Source organism: Haliotis rubra, unplaced genomic scaffold (assembly GCF_003918875.1).
Source record: "Haliotis rubra isolate DU_JTF1 unplaced genomic scaffold, ASM391887v1 Scf267, whole genome shotgun sequence".
NCBI classification, from domain to species: Eukaryota; Metazoa; Mollusca; class Gastropoda; order Lepetellida; family Haliotidae; genus Haliotis; species Haliotis rubra.
Genome location: NW_025766747.1, coordinates 1099828 through 1112217, shown reverse-complemented (window position 1 = coordinate 1112217; position 12390 = coordinate 1099828). Strand labels below are relative to the sequence as shown.

The 12390-nt window shown below is 39.3% G+C and overlaps 1 protein-coding gene across 2 annotated transcripts; it reads left to right on the top strand.

Moving 5' to 3' along the window:
• Positions 1 to 550: 550 nt before the first annotated feature.
• LOC124280414 lies at positions 551 to 12211 on the top strand. Of its 2 annotated transcripts, XM_046716345.1 has the most exons (22): positions 551 to 670; positions 1175 to 1388; positions 1836 to 2277; positions 2404 to 2462; positions 2720 to 3356; positions 3828 to 3883; positions 4657 to 4743; positions 5280 to 5402; positions 5556 to 5678; positions 5948 to 6022; positions 6199 to 6320; positions 6797 to 6892; positions 7015 to 7104; positions 7327 to 7449; positions 7797 to 7986; positions 9639 to 9785; positions 9972 to 10063; positions 10150 to 10223; positions 10388 to 10488; positions 10607 to 10769; positions 11133 to 11206; positions 11781 to 12211. In XM_046716345.1, the coding sequence occupies exons 2-22, from the start codon at positions 1184 to 1186 to the stop codon at positions 11840 to 11842; spliced, it is 3141 nt and encodes a 1046-aa protein (XP_046572301.1). In that variant the 5' UTR covers positions 551 to 670; positions 1175 to 1183; the 3' UTR covers positions 11843 to 12211. The 2 variants fall into 2 exon arrangements, with proteins under 2 accessions (XP_046572301.1, XP_046572302.1); XM_046716346.1 differs by lacking the exon at positions 551 to 670 and having other exon boundaries at positions 1300 to 1388; positions 2123 to 2277.
• Positions 12212 to 12390: the final 179 nt, after the last annotated feature.

The window sequence follows — 12390 nt, the reverse complement described above, 5'->3', positions numbered from 1 at the left end:
ATGGCTGGAGTTATCAATAATTTGATGCATAAAAAGTTATCTGTCAAAAAATTCTCTAGGGGTGGGGAGAGATGTTTTTACAGATTACTTTTTATGCATCAAAGTATTGATATAACACTCCTTTAACGTTGATAGTGCCCCCTTGTTAAGACAAGTTAACTAAGGTCCGGTATATGAGTGACTGCACATTGTGTGAGGACATAATTTAACTCCATAAAAATGTACTCTCACGACTAAGAACGTCCATTCAGAGAAGCGTCACAGAGAAGCGTCACAGAGAAGCGTCACAACATAACCTTTTCCCCAGCGACAAACATATAGAAGTTAGGTATTGATTTTTTTCAGTGTTTGTAACGTTCGGTGGTTGAATTTCCAGTTGCATCTGGTAGACACATACGAATAAAGAAATTGACAACAGGTGACCATTAAAAGGAAGTACTTTGTTTTCATTTTCGAATGTTGTTCGCCGCCATTGTTGTATCTGTGTTCATGTCGACTACTCTATTATTGGAATTTGAGTTGGTCTATATTTAGCTTGGTATTTCCAGCTATATATATCTCTGACAACTTTCCGTTTAACATGACCAGTACAAGGGAGGTGCTGAAGGAAGTAACAACCGAGCTAATTTACATGTCATATGAGGTCAAGGACGCATCGTCCATGAAATAAGTGAGTACGCACTTTACAGATAATTGAGGTAGTCGAGAGACAGAATGAGTTATGAATATGTTATGTAAAGAAGTGTGATGATAAACGTGGCCACCTAGACACTATACTCTGGTTATACGTCTGGTAGTCTGCCTTACAAACACGCAGTATAGTTGACAGTATGTTGTTCATTACTGGAACAAACCACAATGGACACAAAGACTACACAGATCGCGCGTGTATGTGTGTGTGTGTGTGTGTGTGTCTCTGTGTGAGACACTCTCTCTGTATGTGTTTTTGTGTGTGTACGACTCTCTCTCTCTCTCTGTCTCTGTGTACGTGTCTGTCTGCCTCTCTATCTCCCTCTGTGTTTTTTTTTGTGTGTGTGTGCGCGTACGCGCTCTGGTCATATCAACTACTTACAAAAGGTCAAATCTGTCTGAGGTCACTCCATGCCCGAACCGATACCACCAGTGGTGGTGGTTGGTTAAGTTATTCTAAAGTTATCGCAAACACGAAAATCAGGTTTCAGAGATGGAGCGGGCAACCGACCCACTTCGGGAACTGCGAGAGAGGTGTGCGGCAATGCCTCACATGGTTGACTGGAATGACATCGATTCCCTGGTGTTTCGGGAAATCCGCGAGACAGGCACTCTGACGTTAGGCGGGTCTTGTGCAGTTGTTGATATACAGGTTGACACCAACGCTTTGACGTTATCTGATCGAGGAACTTTTACAGGTATAAATATATCTTGTCACGCCACTTTTATGAGAAACAATAAACTTAGAAACTATCCAGAATGTCACATAAATTCATCTTTATCACTTTATTAAATTGTGCTCTTCGTAAAATCGAAAATCAATGTGGATTGTGTGTATGAGGGAGGCTCGTATTGACCGGTCATTTATATGAAGCGTCGCAGAGATGTGCTCCGTGGACATGCCTGAAACGACTATGGGTTCGAATCCCGGTTTGCTCCCAAACCAACCTCACTCACTTACTACACGTGTATTTACTGCATGGTTATATGAGTGTGACACTGCACAGCCAATTTATGTGTAAAGTCTTGCTTCTGTGTTACACAGAATTTACAATATGCTTTGGAACTGTTCATAAACACGTACACTTCTTGGTATTGTCTTCTGGATTGTTTAACTACATCTGAACTCTTGTGTGGCACTTCAGAGGAGATGGACCTTGTGACGCTATCTTGGGACAACTCCGCCAACACGTCACACCACTCAGCATTAGTCATACACGTGAAAGAGAGAGACTCGTTTGTTATCCCGCGCATTGTCGGTGTCTTATGCAACGAACATTTTAGAAAGCTTCAACAGTTTGCAGTCATGATGTTTAAAGACTACAAAACCAAAATATTAACGCTTAAACCATCTCCACTAAGCTTTGAACTTCTTCATGTGGATAGTCCTTCTTTAGAAAAGCTCAGGGACAACATAAATGTTGTTTCGAAGAATTTCAGGAATTTAGTCTTTGAAGAGGGACAAATCGATGTGACATTTGAACTGAGAGAAAATGACCTCGCTGTGAGTGAGGAGTTTGCTGTTGGTGAGAAGCCACGTGAAGCTGGTGGCCATGGAAACAGACCTATCGCGCCGTTGACATCCGGGTACGTAAAGAGATACATCGGTGAAAACATTTAACATATCTTGCTGAACCCAGTATATACACATGACAGTTAAACGAAGATGTTCGTTTAACTGTATCCCATAAATAATATATGTTTTTCGCACAGGAGGATGGCAGGTCGGTTACCTGGGGCTCATGGTATGAGAGATGTTTCCAGGGTCAAAGGTAACGATTAGAATATTTACCAAAAATATATAAGACGTACAACTAACACATTCTATGTTCCTTCTTTGTTGGTATGGCAATTAACCTCATCATTTCCAAAATATGCTTTCTGTGGCAAACGAAAGATGAAACTAGTAAGAGATAAAATGGTTCAATGCATTATCAGTGTTACTACATCTGCAATGCTTCTAAACCTGTTTTAGTTTAATCTAATTGTAACAAACCTTAACCGACTTAAAACTATGCTTTGCTTTAAGATGAGTCGTCAACAAAGGCATACGAACAAATAGAGAGGAAATTCAAGTGGCATCAGGAGAATATAGAGGCCAGATTTGAAGAACAGAGACGTCAGAATGAATTCATGCGGACGTCCTTGAATACCATTATGGAATCTTTGAATATGAGTACAAGATTAAACAGTTCTCATTTTGATGAGCATGACACTGGTGGACATTGCAGTGTTTCCTTCCCGCCATTGTCAAGAGTTTCAGGAGATGGTGAAGAAGCAACAGGAGACTTGCCGAGGACAGGGAACACAACACAAGTACATGCGCTCGCATCAGGCGAGGGACAAAACGTTACTTCTGGCCAGAGAGAGGAAAGACCTGTTGCAAATGATGATGACAAAAACCTGCACGAGCAGAGCTCAAAGCCAGCTTGTGAGCTTACAACTGATGAGGAAAAAGGATCTGGAAAAGCACATTCTGGTTCCACAATTAGGCGGCATACCAAATCTGAGGATCAGCCTACCATACCGGAGACACCAGTAAATGCTAACCTTGATCAGGTATCACCCACAACAACCTCCTATTATGAAGCTGAAGCAAGAAACATGTTCACAGTCCCATCATCTGTTCCAAACACAGAACCTGAGCACGGTACACCTTGGTCAAGGTATGTAGCAAGGCTGGCATCACTAGTACTGGTCGTTCGTATCGCGAATATATAACACTGATTGTGTGAGACCACAAATGTTCCGTTTACGACTCACTTGCAACACGGTATCAGTACTTGTACAGTCCGTTTGAGACCGATGAATTGCTCACTAACACAAAATCTAATAATTGCAACAAAACCAAATTTTGCACAGTCACGTGAAATTTACAGACCAACTCTGATGATATGTCTTAAAATTTTGGGCATCCGAATAAAAAGTTGTTGTATAGCACACGATCATTATTTCGTTGACACTTTTCGCTATATTTTACGAGGGCGAACCATTTCACTACACGCGCTTGTTGATTACCTGACGGTGACTGTGCAAACCTTGGTTTATGAGATTTTGTGTTAGTGAGTAAATTCATCGGTCTCAAATGAAATCAAACGGACTCTACTTGATTGTAAAATCGGTGACTGTCTTTGCAGGGAAGTAATGGCGTCCGGAATGACGATGTCCGATAGATATGAAATTGCAGCGGAAGGTAATGAAATACAACAATTATCAACCTCACACATAGAATTCGTTGTGTGAGGTGGATGAGCGCTCTTCTATTATTTTCAATGTACCCCCTTAGAACATTGTCTGTATAGTTACTATAACCCGCTGGGAAAGCCGAACTTATTTGGTACTTCGTCTTAGTAATTCTTTTTCTCGAATAATTGTGTCGCTTTAGATGTACGGAAATTACCGATATTTTGCGAATGCAAATCGATGGAAGGGAGATAACTCTAAATATGTTTTTCTTATTGAGTGTTTTGACTGTTGTCATTATTGGCTAATTGCCTAACTCTGGTACTCCTTTTTATGATCCGATACCAGTGCTTCAAACAGTTCAAAATTAACATTGGAGTGATCGGCATGATAAATACGTTGTTGACTGGTCCCTCCAGGCAAATGGATTGTTGTATCCTGTACATCAACAAACATAGAGGGTACATCAACCCATGTCCCCCTCGTGACCGTGAACAGCTAATACAGTAAACTAAAACTCCAGATGCAAATAGTACATGAAATACATGGAACATGGCAAATCATATTCACTAGAAGTGAAATTATCTTTTAGTGACATCTAACAACTGGGATTACATTTTTCTAAAAATATTGAATGATATATTTCGAGATGACCACCTTTTAGGAAACCTTTTGCGTATTCTCAAACGGAGTTACGGTCATCTTTGTGATGTGACATTAGGCATATGGTAATGCCATTGATGGGAGAGCGTGCTTGTGTAATATACACATGTGTTGTTTCAGGTTACATGGCACCATTCATCCAGATTATGGGCGATGATCCACGGGCAAATCGTATTAACACAACCATCAGACGGGAACTTAATTCAAGTGTGTATATGCTCAGTTTCATTGGGGATTGGAGAATGATAGTTAAGGCTTAGAGGAGGTTACGACATTAAACTACCAATAACTACCAATCGAATATGTTGATTAAGTTCGTATTTTTAACAACCCTCTTGATAGACATATAACGTAGGAACAATAGATCAGCATCAACTGCAGAATACATCACGTAATGTAGTTTGTTTGTTGCTTAACGCCGCACTATCTCAGCTATACGACAGCTGTCTAAATAATCGCGTTATGACAATCCAGTGATAGCATCGATCATGGCAATTGGGATACGATGACAACCAAGTCAACGAGCCTCACCACCCGATTCACTTACCCTTTTACATCAAACGTGGATCAAGTCTAACCGGGATCTTCACGAGTGGCATGTGTATACAACTTTGCTTGATTGTTTGCACATTATTATATACATGTTTGTCAGATACATATTTACCAGTTCAGTATTATTTTTCTAATACTACAAATGCATTTGAGTGTGGCTTTGTCTTTCAAATGGTTTGTTGTCATTACAGAGCAAACATTCCCGCCGAGAGCCTCAACCTCACTGGGCACAGTCCTATGTTTCGACACATCCACGAGTATTGGGCACCAGGGACTTCAACAGATGAAGAAACAAGCTCTCGACTTCATTGATGGCGCGTAAAGTTTCGTTCTGGACAGTTTGTAGAATCTAATTGACAAAATAATGAATCAGACTCACACCCAACATTTGACATAGAGTAAATACTTGTAATGCTGGTTTGTCAGTTTATATGTATTGTATATTTTCTCTGTATTCTAAATTACAGGAATAGAGGATATAGTACAGGCACACGACCTAGAAGAAAATATTGGAGTCGTTGCATTCGGCGGTGTTTCACGTATTGAACACCACCTCAGCAATGACTACACAAGTGTCAGGGATGCTATCGGTAGGAAGCTTCAGTTTACTCAGCTTCAGCACTTAGTCATAACAGAAACATGCAAGCGACGTACATGAACATACTTAAACCATCAGGGCCTAGATTTTCGAAGCTCTCTTAGCGCTAAGATAGTCGTAAGTGACATACATTAACCTTAACTTACGACTATCTTAGCGCTAAGAGAGCTTCGAAAATCTAGGCCCAGGTTTAGACCGTTTTACATTTCCATGAATAGAAGAAATTTCAAGGTACATATGTCACCTTTCTCTTTGTTTCAGAGAAGCTGGAGCTCGGTGGTTGCTCTCCTCTCTTTGAAGCTCTACTTGTGTGTTTGTGCTGTCTCAAGCGCCGGGGTAAGGGTTTGTGTACACAATTTAATATGCGAGACAGTAAGTGAAGAAGAATGCTGTTAAACTGCTACTACGTACAGACATAATAAAACTAGGCGATACCTTAAGTCGCATTACTCCTTTGTGACGAAAATGGTGAGCTATAGACATTTCGATTAATTCCATATCAATATGGCCAGGTGCAATAGTAAATCTGTCTGGAGTAGTCGCCCTTCGACCACGCCTGATCATCTTCACAGATGGAAATGCATCCAGTGAAAGCGACACCGGAATCGGAGATGTCCACCGTACTGACACCCAGGTATGTAGGAGCTTTTACGTTGCAACCACAATTACCAATACTGCTAGTCAGTATACAATATAGGAGAAAACATGTGTATGACCATAACGTTTATTGAGTAGCAGGGCCATGATTATATATTAAATGTCATCTCGACTGTGAAGATGGGGTTAGAACTGGTCTTCAGCATTCCATTCTTGTAAGAGGCGAATGGTAGGTTCGGGTGGTCAGGCTCTCTGGCATACTTGATGCAGGTCTTTGTAACAAAGTTGCGTAGATGGATGCTCAAATGCATGATGTTGGTTATGGAGTTACCTGGTTCTGATGTGAGTAAATACAGGGCAAGGTCACATGCAAATGTCAGGACTGCTATGGTTTCACTCCTTGCTCTAATAACAAACAAATTGTGTTTCTGTTTTGCTATTTTGACTATATTGGCAGATTGCAAATGTTAAGAGCATATTAACATTCAAAAGGGTTTTTTTCATCTTTTGCAGGTGAAGATGCAGATTATCGATTTACTTCAAAGACTGACGAATGAATCCATCTTTCCCAAACCTGTTGTATGGGTTCCTGTGGGAAGTGCCGACCGAGTATGTATAAACTCCCGTGTTATACAATATTCCCGTGAAGCACTACGAATATTTTCTTGAAGATCATGTAGATGGTCACAACCTTCTATGGCAACGTCTTCTTACTAATATTATTTTGACAGGATTTCATGATGTTCCTGGCAAAGAAGAGCAACGGGTTTTGCCTTGAAGGAGCAGACATCACTGAACTATGCACGTACCAGCGAGTTCAGGTATGAAATTGTGACGATGTAACTTGGGAAAGAAGTTGCTGAAATGAAATGAATTATTGAATAAGTGGACATAAAGACAATGTATTCTATGATGTCGCTACAGAATAGAGATATATCTGAAATAGTGGCAAAACTTGGATAATTTCATGTTAACAATAATCATCAGATCATGCCTTGAATTATTACATTTGAAAGATCCCCATTTTACTTTCCAATATGTAGACAACAATCAGCAGAGTATACAAATGCATCAACAATGGAATCGGCCCTGAGGCAGACACAACGTCGAGCCAGATACAAACTCTCTTAGAGGCACTTGGGGGTAAATTCAGTAATGAAGACCAGGTTGGTAGTTCAAGCACCTTGCTTAAAATTATATAGAATTATACTCTCCTATACTTAGTATAATAACGTATCACATTTAAATGCTATGCTTATAATCTATGATGAATGCATCTAAAGTCTGATATATTATACTGACGCCTTACTAAATTACACATGCCTTACACCTAACATATTCTTACATTATGCATAATTTTGATACATTTTAACGTGATCGAATTGTTCCCTCACCCCCCATTGTTAAAGGAGAATAACACACAGCCTTTGACGTCCAACATTTGTACAACACTGTCGTTAGGTTACCTGTATCTGTGTGTACAGCTATTGACATATGAGCCTCTTACTTTCAGAGGGAAATTACAAAGTCGGTGACAGAACTGATTGAAAAGGGCGTCAGTGTTCCAGAACTTGGCACAAATGTGGAGTTACCAGGGTTACCACATCTAGGCAGCAGAGTGATTCACTGGAAAGACAGGAAGTGGGATAACTACCACACGGAGGGACCAGGGACAATTGTCAGTCATATTCCAGCGAAAAAGGGTAAAGTCTCGTGTCTGATGCTTTAGTTCCATGCTCATCAGTGGTTAGAAAGGATCGTCTAATTTATATCATGAAAACTTGTTCTTAGGTGAGTTTAGTTTTACGCCGCACTCAGCAATATTCCAGCTAAATGGCAGTGATCTGCAAATAATCGAGTCTGAACTAGACAATCCAGTGATCAACAGCATGAGCATCAATCTGTGCAACTGGGAACCGATGACATGTGTCAACCTAGTCAGCGAGCCTGACCACCCGATCCCGTTAGTCGCCTCTTACGACAAGTGTTACCGGGTTGTGATGGGTATAAATGACGATGTCCAAACACAGGCTACAGGTGTGAGGTTTTATTTGCAGTAAGAGAGGTAACGACACTTGCAATACACAAAACAATAACATAAGGTATTATCATAAAAACATGATGAATCTTTCACATACAAGTAACTTACAAGTACACTTTCACATTCGCATATAAATATCTTTGTTAATGAGGCATAAAATCATTGTCTGGATTACATACATGTGTACTTTACATGAGGTATACAATGAACATGGATCATTGTTATAAATTACATTACATGTTCTCAATACAATAATTAATTACCACTTTGTGGTACCAATGATACAGATGGCAATCAGTGATACATATCTATCATAATACATTATGTACAATATATACAGAGAATAATAATTAATATTCAAATTATCCGTACCCTGTGGGTGACACTGGGGTGTTAATTCTCCTGGGCAGCCGCCTCAGTGGTACAGTGACAGTGTTAACCTATACAGGAACACATGAATGTAAGTATATAGCTACCAGATATACAATGAAACCCAGTGCATAAAAATATCACTCTGGAGACGTAAAACACATGAAATGGCTGAACACTGAGCGAAGTGTTTCACATTGCAAATAATTACCATAACACATTAATTAAGATAAGGCATTCACTCACTAAACATTCACACAGAAAGGTTAGAACATGTCAGAATATTTAGCCCTACTGATTTAATGACTATGGTGACATGATCACCATACCAAAGATAAATATATTAAAGGTGTTGAAATATGATATACATAGCTTAGACTACCTATATTATATGTTTATATAATAGCTAGCAATAATATATATTACTAACCTTAAACAATGAGAATTCTCTGTTCCAATTAGTCAAAGGTCAGACCAGTTTGTAAATCAGTGTCTTGTCAAGTGCAAGATGGATGAAAATGTGCACAGTTTAAACCGACCAATGAAAACAAGACTTGGGTAGAACAAAGAGGAAACAAAAACTTAAACATGGACTAAGCTAAAACCCCTTTACCTCTATAGACTGCTCCAAAAGGCATAGTAAGGAGAAGTTGAAAAACTACTGTCCTAACAACTTTAAAATACTAGAACATAAAAGCACCTGAATTAAATAAAACTATTCACAACAAACTATTCAGAACTGGTGTCTGCCACACAAGCATAGTCGCCTTTTGTGGCAAGCATGGGTTGCTGAAGACTATTTCTACCCCGGATCTTCACGGGTCTTCTCTCAGGTACCAAGAGCTTCAAACACTATTCGTTGCTATACATCTGAAAGACATGTTTTAGGCTCTATTAACATTACACTAATAATTAACTGTAATGCATCAGAGGTATGTTTGTTAGACTGGGTGCTGGTACACTGGGACAACGGTCGGAAATCTGAGTGCAGGTATGGTGCAGAGGGCGCTTTTGATGTCATGGTCGTCACTGATCAACCCAGATATAATTCCTCAGACATGACGTTTGACATCGGATGTGAAGTCACAAGAGGTATTATTAAGAAAGAGAGGTATTATCAACGGATGTGACACATATATCCAATCATACTATATTCTCCTTAAGAAATATTTCTAAATAAACTATATCTATTATTATTTAATTGTCATGTATGAGGAAATGTGTACAGTTTTTATTGACTCAGCTTCATGACACCGCTTTGTGCAATTTCTTTCTTAGGTTCAGACTGGGAGTCCAGATATGGATACCAAGATGGCGGTGATGGGTGCGTTGGAGTGGTCATTAAAAACCATCAGGAGGGCCTAGTTACGGTCAGTCAAGCTCTTCACACTAACAGTAGGGGCAAATCTCATAACATGACAAGTTCACATGCCATCTATAATTTGTTCCTCCTCAGGTGCGGTGGCTGACTACTGCACACATTGATGTCTATAGATGTGGGCGCGAAGGCAAGATAGATTTGACCCTTAGGTGTGTATCGATCTAATTGACTTATTGTATTTTGCATGTTTTGCGGATCAAGTGCTATGGTTTTAAGCTCTTACTGTATCTAGATAGTTTATTTCACATAGTTCCAGGTAATCGGTTCTGGGTTTTCCGAAAGCATGATGTCATTGGTTTCTGCCATTTTACAGAGATCCAATTGAAAGTCTGAAGGAAGCGACACAAGCAGATGGGCAGATGTGGTGTGGTCTAGCAGATGTACCAGACGAAAGGAAAGTTAAACCTTTAGTTAGTAAGTATATTTGGTTTTCAAACTATGTTAAAAAAAATGTCGTATTGACCACACTATATGACCATGTAAGGAGACAGCAAACCATTGTAATCAACACAACTGACTACATTGTTACAAGACCCTGCTCCAGAGATGGATGAGGAAGATTACAGATGGACGTGGCAGTGGCAGGATGGGGAGGGACAATGGAGACTATACTCAGATGAAGAAAACCAGAAGTTAGAAAAAGTCTTTCAACGCCCCAACGGTAGTTCGTGTCTGTTACAAAGAAATGGCAAGAGGTACTAATCGACTAATATACTTTAACATGACGATGTTGCTTTAATTTGTGTTATAGCTGTATTTGTACCTAAGAAATATACAAACCTTGCCCAGACAAGCACTTATGGATATAACTAACCTTCTACACAGTAAGGGTGCTATAACACTCATCCTGGTCAACTCGACTTGTTAGACAAGCATTCTGATCAGGCTGGCTCCATGAGAACTATAAGAGTAATATATGTGACAATATAAATCATGCTTAATGTGAGAAAACACAGTGAAGAAAGCAGATTATGTTCAATGTATTAATATTACTGATGTATTATGAGTTGTCGTCCAATTATTCGCTCTATTTTCTTGGTTCGCTTATCTTTCTCCAGCTACCGGGTCATATTCAAGGAACATCAGGAAAAAAGCATAGACGATGACACAATGAGAAAGGTCAAAAGAACAAGTACGTTGTATAGCCATTGGTATCGTAAGGAAGAAAGTTTTTGTACGGATGTCAAATTCTTCTATATTATCCATTCAGCACTAATTCACTGTTAGTGCTGGCTTCCAGTTGTTCCATCGTTCAGCATGCATTATTGTTGTCTCATTACTTTTGTCATTCTTACATGTACATATAATATATGCTCTCTGTCTCATACCATTCATTCGCCTGATAAAGGAGTAAGGGATATACTCCGAAACATTGTGTTCCTCATAATAAAGAAGTTGATATCCTTAAAAACTCCCTTCCTTATGTGTATCACTTCTAAATGCCGTTCAAAGACCTCATTGGCATCGTGTTAATATTTCATAATGTAAAACATATATCAACCAAAGTAACATGGTAATTTCCATGTGGTATTAACAGGTATTGTGCAATGTTCAAACTGAACAATCCCCGGCAAATAAATAAATGTCTAACGTACATTGATATCCTTTTTGAAAATTGTTGGGGACTGTTGTTACAGATTATAATTTTGAAATGTATTATTAATATTTTTAACGTATTTCTTGCTAATGTTCAATGTGTTTTTTAGGAATGAACGCGGATGATCTCACGGTTTACAAGGAAGTCGAGCGACAACTGAGAAGAGCGTAATATACTCTGCTACAGCTTCAGGGTGTTAAATCGGTTAGGGCCTAAAACGTCGACCTATGGTCAAATCATCACGGGCCAGCGGAGGAAAAAAGATCTACGTGCTGTGCGTTATGACATTTTAGCAATTAACGTTGGATTATAGACACAATGACGGGTCTGCCTGTTGTTAGACAAGGATATTCCGACTTCATGAGCCGACACCGTTAAATCATGTATTGCAAATATAGTGTTGGCTTGACAATGATTGACACACTTTTTTCAAACAATCTATATTGTTATGACAGCGCATTCTAACGACGTCACAATTGTGATCTCATAATGCCAAACACCTTCGAGGAAATATCTACAATAAAAGTTGGAACGCCAAAAGTCTCTGTTGATATGACAATGAAGTTGTTTATACTTCTACAATATAGTTCATATAGACTGAAGACAAGGCTGGTTACCGTAACGACATCAACGCAACGGTGGTTTGTACATGAACCAGTGTTCTGTCGAAGAAGCATGTGAATATGAATTTCTCACTAAGTGTTTCAGATGTATGAATG

Coding starts and splice junctions, on each gene's coding strand:
- LOC124280414 (XM_046716345.1), top strand. CDS start 1,184: ATGGAGCGGGCAACCGACCCACTTCGGGAACTGCGAGAGAGGTGTGCG. Junction 2,463..2,719: donor AGATGTTTCCAGGGTCAAAG/GTAACGATTAGA, acceptor CTTTGCTTTAAG/ATGAGTCGTCAACAAAGGCA. Junction 5,403..5,555: donor AGCTCTCGACTTCATTGATG/GCGCGTAAAGTT, acceptor TCTAAATTACAG/GAATAGAGGATATAGTACAG.